This window comes from Melozone crissalis, unplaced genomic scaffold (assembly GCF_028551555.1).
Source record: "Melozone crissalis strain CALT ecotype California unplaced genomic scaffold, PUWL_Pcris_2 ptg000027l_1, whole genome shotgun sequence".
Taxonomy (NCBI): Eukaryota; Metazoa; Chordata; class Aves; order Passeriformes; family Passerellidae; genus Melozone; species Melozone crissalis.
In genome coordinates this window covers 78,945,307-78,965,860 of record NW_026535805.1, presented here as the reverse complement: position 1 = coordinate 78,965,860, position 20,554 = coordinate 78,945,307, and the positions used below count along the sequence as shown (strand labels likewise).

The 20,554-nt window shown below is 40.6% G+C and overlaps 1 protein-coding gene across 2 annotated transcripts in view; it reads right to left on the bottom strand.

Moving 5' to 3' along the window:
• LMBRD1 (LMBR1 domain containing 1) overlaps positions 1 to 20,554 on the bottom strand; it is a 69,399-nt gene that overhangs the window by 25,056 nt on the left and 23,789 nt on the right. For both annotated transcript variants that reach the window (XM_054279884.1, XM_054279885.1), the window contains exon 8: positions 1,900 to 2,025. In XM_054279884.1, the coding sequence (XP_054135859.1) occupies positions 1,900 to 2,025 (126 nt within the window). The remainder of the gene's footprint in view (positions 1 to 1,899; positions 2,026 to 20,554) is intronic.

The following is a 20,554-nucleotide window of genomic DNA, read 5'->3' as shown; positions in this document are numbered from 1 at the left end:
ATTAGGTGAATGTACCAGATAGTTTGTTTGATTATTATGTTTAGGAAAATATTTTAATTTTGAGCCTTTACACTGAGCAGGAACCCTTACACTTGGCTGTAAAGTGAGTAGCACATGCTCACATCTCAGTTATTTGGTATAAGCAAAAGCAACAAAATGGGCATTAGGGAGCTGAACCAAAATTGTTTCTAACATTGATGCTTGTGTATTACAAACTCATACTTGGGGAAAAAAGATTCTTTTATAGTAGGAAGTGCACTAAAATGATATTTTCAAGTCTTGAAATTCCTTATTAATTTTCTTATTTTAAAGGATCCTTCCTACAAATAATCTAACAGTTTATAACACTGAAGAAAAAAAATGAAATAAATTCTTCAAAAAGATTATGACCACATCATAGCTGTACATAATACTTAAATTGGAGATTACAATGTAGTTTTAACAGGAACACAATATTATACCCTGTATGGCACCTCTGTGACTTAAAAAGGACTTTTTGACAACAGTTCAAGCTCCCAATCTACAAGTTCAAGCTTCAATTATATAAGACTAATGAAATAAACCTACCAGATGCACTAACAGTACAAGAACATACTACATATTGAATCTCAGTAGCACACCTTCATACTTTTAGTTTTTACTGTATAGTAGTCTCAGTAACACTTTATTCACAACTTAATGCATACATAACTGAAGAACTAAGATTTCCATTACAGAATGCAGCAGAATCCTGACCAGAATGCATAAACCAAGAAAAATTACTTTGCACTAAAGGTCATGTTACAATATAGGCATAAACTAAGAACTTCCGAGTTTTTGAACCTAAAGTCTTGCCAGACCGAACAGTAAGATCAGTTGCATGCCAATTATCATAATCAACAATGTCTTCTATAATAAGTAATGATCCATTTGTCACAGCTTTCTCATTTTTCTCATATTGATTCCAGTAGGGGATGCCTTTGTGCTGTAGTGCTTTGTGCAAAACCAAAACACGATCATTTAAACAGACAAAGTGTCTAGAACACTGAAGATGCCCACACTGTAGAGGTAAGCCAAGTATCCAGGGAAGACTGTTGGAACTGCTTCAACATCTCTAAGGTCTACTATCACAGAGCATATAACAGCACAGATGGACTGCCAGGAGGGAAGGGAGGCACCTCAATGTCACTCTTCTCAATCAAGGCTGCAAAAACACTGGTCAATCTGAAATGGGTTGAAAAAAGAGGTGGGAGATTCTCCCCTATCATCTTGTCTGTAAAGAAATCTTACCCTCCTTTGGCTTGCATTCAGATTGTTAAAAATGTCTTGCTTATATGAGGCACAGCATTCCCATTAGCTGCAAAACCATTATGGGTTTACAAATGGTGTTCACATCCTAGGGATATTTAGGACTCAGAACAGCTTTCCATCTGTATGCTTTTCCTAAAAAAATTATTTATAACAGCAAGGTACATTAACTGGGAAGCAAGAATATCTGGAGCTGTTATTTATTCCTAAAGATGATTAATAGTTTGATGAATCTAAATCATGACAGCTCTTTGTAGCAAGTATCCAGTGTTAACTGTACTGCATTGAGTAAATCAACAAACTGGATGCTGTTTCTGGTAGCAGACTAAGTGAGGTTAATACCTACGAAGCATCTCTTCCATCCAAGCAGGCCTGGCGAAGCTTGAGCTTAATTTGTTAACACTTATTAGCTAAACAGAAATAACTACTGCTGCAGGACTGAAAACATGTAATCCCTGCTACACAAGCGACCACACACGTTTCAAAGTAACTCAAATAACTGCAAGCTATTAATTTCTGACTTGCTATTCTTTCTGGAACAGACTCTACAGCATGCCCATAGTTAGCAAGAAAAAAAAATCATTAAGAAAGTGAGAACAAAGAAGATCTCACCTTTGATTTAATCCTCAATAAATGTTGTTCCACTTCTTCAATATCTTCAGTGTTCTCCAAACGTTCATAAGATGCACTGGTAGTTCCTTTAATCAAGTTCAGAGGCAAAGCTGACATACCATAAGCCTTAAATAAAAAGGAAACATACAAACTCAAATTTTCTGCCATATATTTTCATCTGATAAGGCTGATCAATGTTGTACAGCTATGAGGCAGCACAAATGGGTGTTTCTTTCATCCCATCTCTTACGAAGGCATCCGATTCCTTTCCCCTTTTGCACAAAACAAACATGCCATGCAAATTCCATCATCCCACATCATTCCAGTGGTACTTAAGTGTCTCATGACTACTCAGACATCTATTCAGATTTCATATAAGCACAGTACATGGATGATTTATTCAACTAGCCCTTGTTCTTTTGTAAATCACATAGCTTCCAGAAACCTTAACCTTCCCATTTTAGATCAAAATCAACATTTTGTGCAATACAGAAACTTCTAGAAAATGAATGTTAGTAGTTTTAGAAGCAAAGCATACACAATTTCTTTGCAGCCAGTAGTGTTCAAGTTGCTTTTGAATAAAATTGAGTTGAAAGTACCGAATTTACTAAAACCAAAATTCTGCAGTAAAAAGGCAGTAAAAGCTATGTGAACATCTGAACTCAGCTATATTCCAAGACTGCTCAGACAACCATTCATAAATTTCCTCAGAATTTATTCCTCATTATAAATTCTATGTCATTCAATGTGTTTTGCCAGCTTCTACATCAACAGTACACCCAGATTTTTCCAATGCAAAGTCCATAAGCTTTCCACTAACAAAAAAACATATTTGTGGCAAGGTAAAAAAGAAAATGGCATTACTTTCTCTCTGTTACCCTATGATTCTTACAGATCAAGGCCAAGATCAGAAGTTACTCCAGGCAGTTTAGAGACATTAGCCATAAGCTTGTAATTTGTTTATTGTGGATGATATGTTGCTCTTAGTGCAGAGCTCAGCAGAAACGTTCTTCCCTCCCTCAGCAATTAACACACACAATTTTACTAGAGTCTTTGATATCTGAACACTTGCTAACTTCAGAGAATCGTTTAGGTTGAAAAAGACCTCTAAGATTATCCAGTCCAACCAGTAAGTTAACACTGCCAAGTCCACCACTAAACCATGTCTGTAATGGTCATGTCTACAAGTCTTTTCAATATTTCCAGAAGTTTGAAGAGCAGTTTTCTAGATATTCACAAAAATACCACTTCCTCCTTCAAGCACAGCTTTACATTTTCTACTGAGAATAGATCTAACACAAATGCTAGTGTGTTAAAAACGTCACCATACATGCTGTCACATCATGAGTTTTCTGTACACAAGACATGATTTGACCTGCTTAGAAACCTACTTCGACATACTAAAGTCTCATGCTGAGCCCAGAGCAAGGCACTGCCTGTTTCTGATTGTATCTTTGAATATGCCATAACTTAGCCTGGGCTTGACAACTGTCTGTGTGCCAGCTCTCCCTTCAGACCATCTCCTTTGAGAGTATGTAAGTATATAAGCTGTTTTGCCACCCACATGAGGCTGCAGATATTGTCTACCTAGACTTCAGCAAAGCCTTCAACACCATATCCCATAGCACTCTCTTGGAAAAGCCAGCAGCTTTGTACAGGAGCACTCTGCTGGGTTAAGAAATGGCTGGATGGCCAGGCCCAGAGAATGGTAGTCAATGGTGCTGCATCCAGCTGGCAGCCATGGTGTCCCCCAGGAATTTGTGCTGCCCCCAGTTCTGTTTAATGTCTTTATTAATGATCTGGGTGAGGGCAGTTAGTCAACCATTAGCAAATTTGCAAATAACAAGCTGGGGGAGAGTTCATCTACTGAAGGGTAGGAGGGCTCTGCAGAGGGACCTGGAAAGGCTGGATCAATGGGCTCAATCCAGTCACAGGAGGTTTAACAACACCAGGTTCCAGGTCCTGCACTTTGGCCACAACAAACCCCTGCAGTGCTACAGGCTGGGGGAGTGATTGGACAGTGGCCAGGCAGAAAGGGACATGGAGATACTGATGGACAGCCAGCTGAACATGAGCCAGGGTGTGCCCACGTGGCCAAGCAGGCCAATGGCATCCTGGCCTGTGTCACAAGAGTGTGGCCAGCAGGGCCAGGGCAGTGATTGTACCCCTGTACTCAGCAGTGGTGAGGCTGCACCTCCAGTGCTGCATCCAGTTCTGGGCACCCAATTTAGGAAGGCTGCTGAGATGCTGAAATGTGTCAGGGAAGGGCAACAAAGCTATTGAAGGATCTGGAACATACATCCTATGAGGAACATCTGAGGGAGCTGGGGCTGTTTAGCCTAGAGAGAAGGAGATTCAGGGGAGACCTTATCCCTCTCTACAACTCCCTGAAAGGAGGCTGTAGCCAGATGAGGATCACCTCTCTTCTCCCTGACCAGCATCAGGCCAAGAGGATACTGCACCAAGGAAGGTTTAGGACATAAGGAAGAAGTTCTTCACAGGAAGGGTGATTGGGCATTGGAATGGACTGTCCAGGGAGGTGGTGGAGTGACTGTACCCTGGAGGTGTTCAAGAAAGGACTGGATGTGGCACTTGGTGCTATGGTCTAGCTGACAAGGTGGTATTAGGTCATAGGCTGGACTTGATCTCAAAGGTCTTTTCCAACCTAGCTGATTCTGTGAACAGCCCTCTCCTACAACTCTTTTCTCTAGACCAAACAAATTCCTTCAGTTTTCATTTATGGGTTGCTCTCTACAACTTTGTAATCATGTCCATAAGTGTTCATTGGAGCTTCTGTTTCATAATCTAGGGGACCAAAACCAGACAATTTCCAGATGTGGCTTTGGAAGTGACAAGTACAATGGCAATGTCTATTCTCTTGCTGAGGCAAGCCCTGGACACTGTTTGTATTTCTGCTGCAAGGCACACTGAAGGATCATGCTCACCTTGCTGCCCACTAGGACTTCCAGGTCATTTCCAGCAGAACTATCTCCCAGCTGATCAGACCCAAGCACTAACTGTTGCTTGCAATAAACCCCCTTAAGATCTGCTAAACCTGATATTCTTGTTGGCCAATTCTCTCATCAGTCAACATCTCTATGGTGGCTCTTGGTTCAATCTACTTCTCCAAGTCTGACATATTTCTCCAACTATATGATTACTCGACCCCATCACCCAGATCATTTGTGAGGACTAAACAGTATTGGGCCCATACTGACCCCAAGGAGCTCACTCAGGTCACTAGCAGTGTAACTACAGAATTTAGGGGACACGTGAACACCGTCAACTAAAAGGCAAGTCACAATTTACCTGAGGTCCCTCTCCGGAACACAAAACACTTCTAGCCAGTGCCAGTATGCAGAAACATGTAAGACATTACTATGAAAATGTGCCTGAACAATTTTACAAACCTGAGCTTAGAAGTAATTAGATTTCAACATCTGAGGTTTCCACCTGTTCTTCAAACAGCTAACATATCAATTAACATAGCAAGTATTCACTCTATGAAATAGTTAAGAAATAAAATCCAGGGCTTTAAAGCTTAGTTTAAGTTTCTACAAAGAAAAATACAACTGTCAAAGTGATGCATTGTTTTTGCTGTTTTTGAAAATGTGAACTACATACTTGAACATCAAGCTTGCTCCAGTGATAAAGGCTGTCTAAGGTCCTTCTCTGAATACAGAAGATGCTAATAGTAACATGATTATGCAAGTAAGGCTCCCATCATCAGTGTGGGAAAAGAACACATTGGTCCTTCAAGATAACAATATATGGAATGAAGGACAGAAAATGAGTCATCCCATGTGATGTGTCACAGGTCTCAACAGAAGTTCTATTAGCTCATTTTCAGGGCTGCATTTCCCTTCAGGCAGATAAAGAAGTTCAAAGTTGCCCTGGACAAAGTTTTAATCCCTTGGGTTAGTACAAGTGTTAAATTATTCAAGGGCTATTATGTTAGGCATCTGCAACTTAACAAGCAAACAATGTATAGAGGATAGCCAAGGAAAACAAACCAAAGATGCACACTCCAGCCAAGAGAGGTCTTAGTCCTGAAACAAACTGTGGGTTCAAAGTTTGAAACATGAATCAAAATATATCAAAATGAGCCTTTAAAGCAGTTAACACAAGTTAATTGATGCACATGAACTTACATAAAACAAATAATTAATTCTTGACATATTTATACCACTGAAACAACAGATTCCAGGACTTATTCTTAGACAATTTTTTGGTCTAGAATTGTTAAATCAAATGAGAGACACTACCAAAGAGTAAGTAACCAGACATCCAAATGTACAGTCATTTACAGTATACCTGTAGTTTTGTAACACAGGCTCTTAAAAATGAACTGACTCTGGTACCAAACACCAAGTGTTCAGGCTGGTATCTGATAACACATATTGCAAGGATTCATCTCTAAGGCCTCAGGCTCTATCTCTGCTCTTGCTTGGATGCCAGATCAGCTTCATTGAAACCACATTTTTGAGTAGAAAAATAATTTCAATTTATAGTTAAACCAATTTATTTTAGAGACATCTCCTGTCTCTCAAATTACCACAAGTGCTCAATGTAAGAGACCACCACTATCATTTAGCTTAAGGGCTGGAAAGCCAAATCCTGAGAGCTCACTACCTATTAACTACAAGTTAGAAGTAGCTGTCCATGAGAAGCTGTCTTGCTCTCACTTGAGTTTCTGTCCACAGGCACCTCTGGATAGATGAGGTTTTTACTTACAGACCTTTTGAAGCATAAGGCCTTCTACGCTAAAGGATAAGAAGAAAAACACAACAACATACTGCAACAGAAAACCCAGCTTCTCAACCCTATGAGAACAGTCTAAACAAAGCTTTTGAGATTCCTGTCTATTTGTTACTCATGGAAGTGGTAGTTCAGTCAGACAGTAACCTGAAAATAAATCCATCTACAGGAAGAGCCTGTCACTCCCATGAATGCCACAAACAGATCAGTACCTTTATGCAGTACCAGTTGGCACTGAAGAGCAGCAAGAAGCATGCTCTACCTGTTCTCTGAACATGCCACTGAACCCAATAAAATCCATGCTCCAGACTGAGTATTCAATACCTTATGAGAAACCACATAAGCATTGTGTCTAATTTGCTTAATCTCCACTTTTCCCAGGTCCCTTTCCTTCTCATCCTGCAGCAGATTCAGCCACTCTCATGTCATTCACAGCTGGGATTTAGAAGGAAGAGTTGCTGTGCTGATTCTTAGTCTCTCGCACACTCAACACATTGCAACACTTGAGACGTGTCACACTCACATAACCCATGGGCAGATAAGGGAAGTCTTTCTTATTAGTTGCCCACCATGCTGATAATAGTCACTCAGAAACAGAAAAGAGAACATAAGTGAGGTTGCAAGAAGTTGCAAAATCATGTTTTACTGACATTGTTGCATCAAGCAACTACTTCAGGGATAAACTCTTGAGTATTAAAAAGATCCAGAAAGGTTTTCAACTGGAAACTATAACCTCTAGTGTAAGATTTCAAAATTGCACAAACTATGAAAGAATATAATTTAAAGGGAATGTTAAGGTGGGAACACCTAATTATCAGCCACATCAGCCATAAGCACATAGATCAGTTGAGAGGAAGACAGCAAACCACATTAAAATTAATATACTAAATCACTTTAAAATAGAGTTAAATGACTTAAAGCTGAACACCTACCACAAAAAAGCCTGAAGCCATCAGGCATTATAATTTAACTGGAAGTTGATTGTGTTTCATTTTCTAATCTGCTATGTTCAGCTAGTAAGATATGGTCAAATGATTAACCTGTGGCCCAAACAGAATAATCCCTCCTTGTTAGAGATCAAGCAGAACAAGTAAATATTTTCTCATCGGCTTGGTGCACAACCAGAACTAAAAATAAAGATAGCTTAACAGCTCTTTCTGGTTAAAGATATTTAAGAAATAAACTTGTGATTTCAATGAATTATTGAAAAATACTTGTGTAGCATATCAGAAAGACTTCCTACTACATTTATTATTAGGGGGTCTATATATCATGCAAGTGGCTTTAAAGTGGTTATTACTGAGGTTTTTAAAAGATGTCTATCTAATCTTGGGCAAGAGGTGCAGAAATAAATAGTGACAAACATTTCTTGCACAGCAGTGCCCTCTAGCGAAGTCACATAAAAAAGCCAAATTAAAAAGAGAATTCTTATAACCACTGTATAAGACAACAGAAATGTTCTCAGCTTTAGACACAAATATTCATATTCCTATTTTCTTACAACAGCTTAATTCAATACTTCACCTCAAAGTGTGACCATGAAAAACAAAATGTTCAGTTCTACCAACTGGACTGACAAAAATGCATCTATTCAAGTTAGAACCAGCTAAACTATTTTAATATATGCAGGATTTAGGAAATACAGTCAAGTATGAGCTAATTTTCTTTAATACAAATGCTCCAGTTAAAAACCCCCTCCATTTAAATAGTTATTTTGGTATAGAAGATGCTTTTATATACTAGTAGCCTAATCAGCTTTTTATTTCAATTATGCTAGCCACAAGGGAAGTCACAGGATACCTTTTAGCCTTCGCAACAACTGACAAAATTCAGTTGCTTATATTGAACAGTTTCCTATGGACACAAGGCATTCTTGCCAGCACTGCTTCTGACTGAGCACACTGGTCAGTCCAATTAAACAGCCTCAAGGGAGGTGCACTTTCAGGAGTCACACCAAGCAACACTGAGTTTGTGAAAGAGGAACTGGGACTCCACTTTGATTGAAACTGTACCTTCTTGGTGCAGCTTGACTGCACAGCTCTTCTGAAAAGTTATCTGACCTTCCAAGGATTCATCACTTCCTTTCTTCTAAAGCCACCTGTCCCATCTCTTGACTACTGACTCGTACTACCATTCAAAAATAAAAATTGGAATTTAACAACCTTAATTCCACAACATCATTAAACATGGCAAATAATAACAACAGTTTATATATCTTCCCTTAAATTATGAGGGCTAAAGGAGAAAGCCTACTAAATGCATCTGAAGACGGCAAGCTCTCTCATGGACAGTTGGCTATTTGCTTCCTCTAAAAATTTCATGCGATGCATCTTCAAAAGTCATTCAACATGTTATCTGGTGAAAATTCAGTTTTTCATAAGAAGTTTTAGCATCCAGTCTTCAGTTGCTATGAGAGCATATAACTTTTGAATAACATTGTTGTAAAAAACATGTCAAAGGGTGGAACAGATTGACCAAACAGGTTCACTACGGCAATTCTTGCATGATCCGCTGGACTCAACATGAATCTTGCACTGAGCACATTTCTCTATTCTTCATCCCTACCATATCCTGCTATACACTCACCTTCATTTCTCATAGTAGTGTTTTCTCTCCACTATTAGGACTCATTATTTGCCAGCGTTCAAGTGGACAAAAAATGCTGTCAAAGTTTCTAGGATACAGAAGCCAAGTACAACAGCCTCTACATTACAGCTGTTCCACTACACACTGTCAACTTGTGCTTGCTGGATAAAACGTTCGTGAAAGAGTTAATTCTACTTCAGTTACAATACTGATCAGAATTATTTTGCCTAGCAGTCACCTTCTATACTGCCCCATCAGGCTTAGAAAAGCATTAACAACCAAAAGATTTACCTACTTGCCAACTCTAAAATTTTCAAGTACAAAACAATTTACCCAGCAGTTTAATATCTACAGTTCTCCAAGAGTGTAGTAGGAATCAGGCTGTTAAAACAAGCAAACTGGTTTGTTGTTTTGGTTATTTACTACTTCACAGAGAAGTGAACATAAGGAAAGAATTACATTTCTATTTCAGAACTGGCATTGAAGTTATAAAATAGTAATGACGATGAATTGATGAATCTCAATTTCTCAATAGCTGTTTGACATCTGCTTAAAAGATCATTCATGAATGAGCGCTTTTAATGTTATGCAGATTCTAAAAGGTTTTAAGCTCTTTGATTGTTAATAACATCAACTGCAGAAAAGTAAATCATAATCCAGACAAAAATTAGGTGTGAAAAGGTCATCACATTTGTGAGTAGACAAGCTAAGCTTTCTAACATTTCTTCTTTCAGGATGGAGAAAAAAATGAGCATTTTATAGTTCCATAAGAAATCAAATAATGCTTATTAAATGTTTGGAAAAATTACAGAAAAATTACATCCTTCAAGGACATGCTAAGTGAGATGCACAAGATCACTCAAAAATTAATCTGCCTACTGTTGTATGAGCAACTCATTATTCTGTCTCAAATTCAAATAGCAACCTGGAGCTGACAACAACTATTGTTTTAATACCTAAGGCCATGTAGAACCATCTCAATGAAAAACACATTAATGAAAGAATAGATGCAAATTACATCATCTGTGAAACTGTTTCAAATTCTCCCCCCGCCAAAACCAGCATAGCACTGCAGGCCTAATTTATCATTTTCTTGTTACTATTCCATATTTATAGGCATAGAAAGCTGTCAGTATAAATCATCAAGGTCATGGACTTGCAGAGCCCTCTTGAAGATCACCTGTTCACATGTCTTACAAAACAATTTTAAGTATCAAGCATTGTACATCAGTACTATACATTACATAATACCAAAAAAGTAGACTTTGTGATAAAGCTTGAAAACAGATAAGCAACCAACAATTAAGAATTGTGTTGAGAATTAAGACATATTAAGACATAGATCTAAATAATGTTGTTCATTTAAACATTGCAAGTACTTGAGAAAATGAAATATGTTTATGCTCTTGCCAGTAATAATGTATAAAGTGAACATTTGTAGACTTCATCTACATTATTCACCTATGCTATTTTACTTTTTTTCCCTTAACAAGTTAAAAATTTAGCATACACAAGCTGCATCTTTTCTGTCCCTTCCTGATCTTCCAAACAGTCAATTAAAATCAAGGAAAGATTATTCTTTGGTATATTCAGCAGGGAAACCCAACATGAAGTTTTAATATTATCTTCTAAAAAGACATACAAAAAAGTATCAGTCCAAAGTCAGTCAAAAGAAACATAACCGCAGCTTTTATATTTTTACATCCATTCACAGAAGGAAGCAACTTTGCTTTTCATCCAACCAAGTTGCAAAGTTACAAAATAAAGGAAAAAGAAATTTGCATTACTTAGATTAAGAACAGGTATTAAAAGTTGGGTTGTTCCCCTACTCTGAATTGGCAGTCTCCCTTTCACTCACCCAGTGAGCTTCTGAAAATTGCCACCTATCAAAGCACTTCAAAGTTATTACTATCTTCTGACAGAATAATCTTGCACAAACTAGCAGTTATTAATACATAACTACTTATTTTCTGACATGGTGTAGTTTTACAACAAAGTGCCCAGCACACTTCTTGAAATACTAGTTGTACTGAGGTGAATAAATCACAGTAAGAATCTCTAATAAATCTTTTATTTTTTCCACAAATTAACAGCTGTGATGGAATAAATAGCTATCCAACACAAGCTAAATGAGGTTCTAACAGTAAAACCAGTATTGTAGAAAAAATTAATCCAATAAAGAACCAATCTTATTGTCAATCACTGTCACTTCAACCCTTTCATAGACAAGACCCAAGCTTAAAGAGAAGACACCTCACACCATGAGGTACAATGTGACCCATTGGTACCACTGTAAACCCTGCAGATCCACACAGCAGAATGCCTGAGGTTTGGATGGACTCTGGAGGTCACCCAGTCCAACACCTCTGCCCAAGCAGGGTTCCCTAGAGCTGCTTGTCCAGGACCCTGTACATATGGCTCCTGAGTATCTGCAAGGAGGAGACTCCACAATCTCTCTAAGCAACCTGTGCCAGTGGTCAGACACCTGCAGAGTGTTTCAGCTTGTGCCTCCTGCTCTGGTCCCATCCCTAGGTACCAGTGAACACAGCCCAGCTCCACACTCTCCGTACTGCTCCTTCAGATGCTTGCACATGTTGATAAGACTTCCCCTAAGTCATCTTTTTGTCTTGGCTAACAGTCCTGGCTCCCAGTCCTTCATAAGAAGAAAGTTCCTTGATTATCTTTGCAGTCCTTCACCAGTTTCCCTTCCACAGTTCCATCTCTCTCATACTGAGAAGACAAGAACCCCAGATGTGGCCTCACCAAGGCTGAGAATAAAGGCAGAGTCACCAACAACCTGCTGGCAATACTCCTAGTGCACTTCAGGATACCACAGGCCTTCTCCCAGCAAGAGTACACTCCTGGCTCATGGTTAACTTGGCATCCACCAGAACTCCCAAGTCTCAGAGCTGCTTTTCTCCTGAGTGGTTCCCCTGGCTATGCACACACTCATTCCTCCTCAGCTTTGCATGTTCCCTTGCTGGATTTGATTATGTTCCTGTCAGCCCATTTCTCCAGCCTAGCAAGGTCCTTCTGGACAGCTCCAATAGCAACTCCAGAGGGTATTCTCCCAGTTCTGTGTGAAGTTTGCTGAGGGTTCTCCCCCATCATCCTGATCATTAATGAAAACACTGAACAGGACTGGAACCAGTATCAATCCCTGCCATACACCACAAGTCACTGCCCTCCAACTAGAGCTCATGCCACTGATCACCATCCAGAGGGCCTAGATGTTACAGCGCCTGAGTGGGTCGCTGCTGGTGAGAGAGAGACGGTGAATCTTGTTGCTTGATCAGAAGGCTGGATTTATTGATATATGATATAAAATACATTATGACTATACTAAATAGAATAAAGAGAGAAGTTTCAGATGCTTGCTAAGCTAAGAATAGAAAAGAAAGAATCCCAAACAAAGTTGTGCCCAGGGACTCGGTCCCCTGGCTTGCTCTTGTGATTGGCCCTCAATTATAAACATACAAACATGAGCCAATCAAGGTGTCCCTGTTACATTCCACAGCAGCTGATAACAATTGTTTACATTCTTCTTCTGGGGCCCTCAGCTTCCCAGAAAATGCAGAAATCTGAAAGAAAGGATTTCTGTGAAAAAATGTCTGCGACATCTCACCTTTCTAAATTGTATAAAATAAAAGAAAAATGCTGATGTGGAATGAACAGGAAATTTCTTCACCTGTAAAATATACAATACTAACAAATCACTAAAAACAATCCTACAATCTAAGAAAATGCAAAAAACAATGCAAAGAGAATTCAAGTCCATGCAGCTGAGTTTCAGGAACAGTCCATCAGCTGAAGTTGTTTCTTTTGGACATCTGAGAGTCCTTTTCGGTCCTGAAAACAAACTTGCTGCAAAAGGAATCCTATCAATAGTTATCAAAAACCCACTGACAGTCCTACAACAATTTCAAACAATTTCAAACAATTTGAACAACTTTGGAACGTCCTTTTCTGACCCTTCAATGCTTCAGTGCTTCAGAGCTGCTGCCCGCTATTTTCAATCTTTTTTATTTAATTTAAAATTTTTTTTTTTTTTTTTTTTTTTTTTTTTTTTTTTTTTTAATCGAGAAGCAAAAGAGCAGCAGCCGAGCAGAGCAGTGCCAGAGAAGTAAAGGCCCTGGGGGCCCTGGCCCATGCTGGACCAGGAACCCCAAAACTGGCTCACAAAGGGGGACCAGGGCCTGTCGGATAGACCACAACCCCCAGAAACATCAGGAGGCCAAATGCTGGCCCTGGCCCAGAAACTTTCTCAGCCCAATGGCCCAGGCCAAACCCATGACAGAGGCTCCGCATTCCCGCAGGCCTGAACCCTGCTGCCAGCACAGTGGCAGCACGGGTAGTGAGATGCTTCCTTTCCCCAAAACCACTGAGGCATGCCAGCAGTGAGGAAATAGAAGCCTTCCCCAGCAATCCCATCTGGGGTCTGGAGATGTTTGTTTCCCACAGCAAACCAGCTATGGTCTCCTCCAGCTGTGCCATCTTCCCCTGCACTGCATCGGGTTTGTCTCTCATCCGCCCCGTGGCATCACCATCCCCATCCCCTTCGGGCTGGGGATCAGAGGCAGGGCTCTCGGGATGCACCTGCCCCCCCATGCCACTAGGACGCAGGAGAGGCGGCAGCCTCCATGGGACAGCAACCGAAACACCACCCCCCAAACCACCGAGCTTGAAAGCCGGCAGCCGGGCTGCCGCAAGAGTCAGCTGGCGGGCAGCCCCCGCTCCACCGAAGGAGAGACCCCCGGCCGGGGCAGCTGCGGGGGCAGCCGGTCCGGGACGGTCCGGGCTCGAACCAGCCGCCGGTGCCATGGCAGTCTCTGACGCCGACACGGAGGACAGAGCCTCCGACAACGCCAGAGCCGCTGGAGCGGCCAGTCCGAGCGGCGAGGGGGGGGCCGGAACTGGGGAGGGAACCGCGCTGAGAGTGGGATCAGCCGCGGGCTGCTCGGAGGGTCCCGCAGGTTCAGCGCCGTTTTCAGCCCCATCCTGAACAGGAACTGTCTCGCCTTGAGGCGGCGGGGATGCGCGGGAACACGCTGTTGCTGCGTCCCTTGGCTCTGAAAGCGGCGGCAGGCACGGCACAGGCAGCAGCGGAACCGGGAGAAGCGGCGGAGCATCGCTGTTGCTTAGCAACAGCTCAAGCACAGGAAGTGCTGTCTCTTCTGCCTTCTCCGACGCTGAGCCGGAAGCTGGAGACGCATCCTTGTCGTTGCCTAGCAACAGCTCAGGGGGCGGGGAGGCCGGTGAAACCGCGGGCGGGACAGCCTGGAGAGGCGGAGACGGGATCTCCTGGAGTGACGGCTCTGGCAGGACCGGAGAAACCTCAGAGACCGGTGCCGCCCCCATGTCTGAAGGCGGAGTCTGAGAGGCCGGCGCTGGCTTGAGCGGCCACTCCCATCCCCCCGGAGAGAGAGAAGGGGGGGAAGGAGAAAACTCCATCTGAGCATGCTCCGGAGCAAGAGTGAAAAAAACTTCTTCGCCCAGCGAAGTTTCAGCCCCCCCCGCCGCGAAGCAGGGCGGGGGGAAAAGCCCAAAGTCATCACCCACCGGGTCTTCTGCCAAGGAGGGGGGAAACGGTGCCTGGCCATAACAATTAGAAATCCATTGGAAACAAGCTGTTCTGCGTTTCAGAAGTGGGAAAAGCTGTATAAATGCTGGGTAGATAGAAGGCAGGACACGTCCCTGGCTCCAGACGAACTGGAAAATGGAGTCCATGCACTCCCAGACAAAAGCATCTAAAGCGTACAGGACATCAGTAAAGAACCCAAAAAGCTTTGCCCATCTAAAGAATTTATAGAGATCTGTTTCTGACAAAAAGCAACCATCTTCTCTAGACCAATGGTTCCAGAGGGCTATAAGTTTCTCCTCTGAAGGGGAGAATTGAATCTCTTCTGGCAAGGCATGTGTCTGCCATACAAACAGCCACAGACTACGAAGGGCTGGTTCATCAGGGATAGAAAAGCCCACAGTACCTTTTGAAAGAGTCCAGCTTGCTCTGGCCAGCTCCACAGGTCTGCTGCTCTTTTCCATCATCTTTCCTGAAGGTTTTCCAGAAGAAGGTTCTCTTTGTGGTCACTTCAAAGCAACCATCAAATGCTACACATACAGGATTTTTACCCAGTGCAGCAATTTTGCTCCTCTGGTCTTATCAAATTAATTTTTGCTCTGACGCGAGGGGTCACCAGATGTTACAGCGCCTGAGTGGGTCGCTGCTGGTGAGAGAGAGACGGTGAATCTTGTTGCTTGATCAGAAGGCTGGATTTATTGATATATGATATAAAATACATTATGACTATACTAAATAGAATAAAGAGAGAAGTTTCAGATGCTTGCTAAGCTAAGAATAGAAAAGAAAGAATCCCAAACAAAGTTGTGCCCAGGGACTCGGTCCCCTGGCTTGCTCTTGTGATTGGCCCTCAATTATAAACATACAAACATGAGCCAATCAAGGTGTCCCTGTTACATTCCACAGCAGCTGATAACAATTGTTTACATTCTTCTTCTGGGGCCCTCAGCTTCCCAGAAAATGCAGAAATCTGAAAGAAAGGATTTCTGTGAAAAAATGTCTGCGACACCTAGATATTCAGCCAATCTTCAATTCACTATCTACTCATCCAGCCCATATTTCATCAGCTTCTCTATGAGGATCTTTTGGGAGAGGCTCAATGTGAGCTAGAAATAGATTTTCCAAACATGGCTAAGCCACATGACCAACAAGAGATGGTGTTTGCCTGTTGCAACAGTACAGTAGTGTGGGAAGAGCTGAAGCCTGACATGGGAATTATTACTCTGAAAACAGCTTAACTCAAAAGTGTTCTTCAGAATAAAACTTCTGAAGCTTCAGAATTAAGTGCTATGCAGATCTGTCCATAAACTGGCTTCCAGAATTCTGAATTATGTTTAAAAATTGTACTGCAGCAATATGAATAAGATCAGGAGACAGCACTCATTTAAACTGTTATACACAGTTAGAAAGAAGTCATGCTGTTGAAAAGCATTCTGGCTGACCGCACATCTAATAAATTTTTGGTTTCTTTGGTCCTAAGCTATATGCCTGCTACAGTTGAAGCTTTTGGGAAATTTAGACAATTCAGTTCTGTGCCCACATCTTGAAAAAAGTAAGTACCTTAGGAAAAATAACTGTTCAGTGCAATGACCATAATTTAAAAAAAAATACCCAAAATCAAAAAACCCAAAACTAAAAAAGTGAAAGTTTAAAGTTAAGTGGAAGTTTTTAGGGCAAATGTAAGGAAGGAATTTGAGAATTTACTGCTATGGACTTATTAATAAGGTGAGACACTGTTGCCACATTCTGCAGGACTGCCCCAAATATCACCACATGGAAAACTAAACAGAACAAACAAATTTATGGTCCATTTAAAGTGTGAAGTCAAAATCCTCTACATACTCCTTAATCATCTTCCTTGCAACTCATTTTCTCATTTGAATGACATGGTGTTAAGAAATACCATAAAGCATTTACTTTGCACTGGATTCCTTGAGATATTTCCTAGCAAGCATGAAACTTGAATTAAAATCTAATTCCTATAATAATTATTGCTTTTTAGTAGGTACCAAATACATAGACAATCTTCTGTGCTAATTCAGCAATTAAAGGAGTTGTGAATTTTCTCACTGACCTTTTTTTGGAAAAGCAACTTTTCCACTAACTTCTTCCATTCTATTAGCCCTCCCCAGTGATTTACCTTAAGGGATGAGATGCTTTCAGGATCAGTATTTATTACTAATACCTCCAAAATCTTTTAACTAGTATTTCACAGAAATTGAGGAGATCGGGAACTTCTCATACCAAAGAAATTTGATTTTTTTGGCAATTTCAGTTTTAACAGTGTACTTCATCCTACCCCATTCAGATGCCGGGGAAAAGCTCACAACTCAAAAGCAGAACTCTGCATTTTCCCCTCAAACTGCAAGAAAAGCTCTTCTCTGTATGTACCACTACATCAAATTTACTGTGATTTTGATGTTTGAAGCCACAGAAAATGGAAGCCAGCAATCTAATATAATGACAACCCCACTGAACTGTAGTATTACCTACGTATGTATCATAGCCAGTAACACAGGTGCTCAGTTATCTGCAAATCCAGTCCAGCACGATGTTTCAGTTTGTACTGTCCCTCAACTGTCACCTTCACCCTCAAATCCCAACATATCAAATGCTACAACACAATATGATCTGATAAGAATTCTGTTCTTCATTGCATTAACAGTTCACCATGTACTTCAGAGTAATGTAACAAACCAATCAGGGCCTTGAGAGGCCCCAAACACTGGACTGATGGTTAAAAACTAGGTTTTAACTACATTAGTCCTTGGGGTAAATTTGTTAGTTCCATAATTGAAACTGCAGCCATTTACAGCCTCAGTAACACCACCGTGCCATATCCCTTCTCCTGTGGAAGCAGGAGGATATGCATTCATAAAGGAAGCCTGGGCACATACACAGGTTGAAGTGAGCTTTTGCTCTCCATTTCTACTCGAATTCAAAGCTACCTGCTGACAGTGCCAAAGCCTTTTCCCTCCAACTTCTCACATTATTGCATATTACCACAACACAAATTCAATTTTAGAGCAGCCATCATCTAATTCTTCATGCTGAAGGCCACACAAAGCAGTACTGTTAACATACATTTAACTAATTGCAGAATGGATAAATTGCACTGCCAGAGACGTTAATAAAATCACTTGATTCATCTCTTTCATGGTTTCTTCCGTAAATAACATTTTAAGATGAAATCAGTCAACTGCAGTCACAGCACTCCTATTTATTTTTAGTGTTTTCTGTTATAGTAGGCATTCAATGTAAGGCCATTTTTAATTAGGTATGAAGGGATTTGCTAACATATTACAATACAACCTTTATTAGGCAAGCATTTAGCATTAAGATTTTTTTCTTTACTGTGAATGAGCACATAGAAGACCAGATAGACCTGTTCCTAATTTCCCTTTAAGAATGGAATAGCAAACTCTGGCACTGAAACAGGTTGAGGATATGCAGAAGTCAGGGGAAAATCAAAAAATTTCAGATACATCTATACCACAAATCCTGAACTCTTCACTGTGTAAACCACAGATCTGAGATCACCTCTGTCCAGAGACACAGGAACTCAGACCACACATGGTATCCCTATCCTTTTTTCCATCATCTACTAAGCATTTGTGGAAAATTTTGAAATAGGTGTCCTAGTTCTTGTGTTCACTCTTACATTATAATATTCTCTTTCTGTGCTTAAAAACAACAACTAATACCAATGATCAAAGAGTGGTTTGATGACTAAGCACAAAGATCTCCCACCTTTAGAAACTGGCATAAACAATTTGATAGGCAGCAGAAGGCTACCTGAAAAACAAAGACTTGTCTGTGCACTCATGTCTGTCTCACCTAGAGGTGATTTTTTTACACAAGGCTAATACAGCAAAAAAAACCCACCCCACAACACAAAGACATGGGAAACTAGCAAGAGAAAAGAGTCACTCCTTCCAGAATTGTGTTCTCCTGCTCTGAAGTAGAGCGAGTGGAGTAATCCAAACTGGCAAAGACACTCTAAGTCCACCTCTCCCTGAAGTTCAGGCAAGTACAACAACCCAGAAACTTTTCATTACTAAAGCAATTTCTGCATTATGTCATACCACAGGGATAAGTCCAGCCCATGCTGCTGCAGGTGAAAATAGCTTAAATATGGAAGCCTGACCATCACTGCTGGTGGGAAAGGTGTCATGAAAGCTCTAAAGCTTTCATAAAAAAAACAAAGAAAACACTGTTCCAGGTAGGAAAACAGACCTTCTAATAGGTGTTTTTCACTGTCTGTGACACATTTGTACTTCAGTCCACCCATATATCAAAGCCAGCTCACTGCTAAGATTCTACAACTGCCTGCAAACAATGAAAAAAAACCCCACATCAGACATACATAACAACCCACTCCTGTGTGAGCTCATGCCCAAAACTTATGTAAAATAACTCCTCCATTTCTCCCACTCTCCCTTAACACCTACTGTAAAACAGAGAGTTACAGAAGAATGAAATACAACAGTTAAAAATAAAGGAAATCAATTTCACACTCCAGGCATTTGCATAAACAGCTCAGCTGAAGTCTACAAAGCAACAAATTAGCACAAAAGTCTTAGTAATTAAGACATTCAGATAAGAGTTAGTTCTCATGCCTGATGTTTCACCTCATTTATCACTCAGTATTTATATAAGTTGTAGTTACATTGACACTAAAGCAACAGTATTGAAGATTTAGGTATTGTCTTCATCTGAGAAAACACAGACAATACAGAACACTGGAATTATTGAACATGGATTTCCAGGTTCCACATATTTCCAGGTTCAGCTAGTGTTGAAGACAGAAGCATACTGTGATACTCAGCTGAATGGTGCCTACAACCAGTATGGGTTCAAAAATAAGTCGGCAATAACACTGGAAGTAGGAAATATTAGCAGTAAATTGAAAAAAATTCCAAGAATCACATAATCATTAAGGTTGGAAAAGACCTCCAAGATCATCAAGCCCAACTTTTGATGGAACACCACCATGCCCACAAAACCATATCACAAAGTGCCACATCTGCTAAGGTTTTTGTTGTACATTGTTTACACTTCAGTCAGGAATAAAGTGGCTTTATTTTCACAATCTCATATTTTAGATGTTTGCAAACAGTTATAAAAACCATACTTGGTTGTTTGAACAAAACACTGGTATCATTCTCTCAGCTAAGGTGTTTTTTCTTTTGTTAGCATCATAGCTAAAATAATACAGTATGTGCTCTTCAGCAATTCAAACAAGAAATGGATCTTTTCTTCCTAATTAAGGGAAACTAATTAAAATCTGGCACATTATTACAGGCTAAGTGGAGGTCTAGATCTTTTTTGACCATTACATGATCCAGATGTCAGCAAGCTAGCTTGAATAATTTAATGACCCATGTCACTTTAAGAAAAGGCTTAAAGTAATAAAATTTATCATCTTGATCAGGTTAAAGGACTTCGCCAATGGGGCTGAGAGCAATTCAGCTCACCTAAAATACCCACTAGTTCATCCACCCAGTTGCTCTCCTACCTACTGCACAGACCCTGATGGCCACTAAGCTGTCAGGGGTCTGACACATCTGTGAACCTGTACTGAACTGCCCTCCATAATTCTGCTGTAACTTACACCAGCTGGAGAGACAGAAAATCATTAGCTGCACTTGTTACTCATTTAACATTCTAAAGGCAGTATTTCATAGGCACTTACCCCCTTCCCTCTTTCTTAAATCCTTTTTCAAGTTTTAT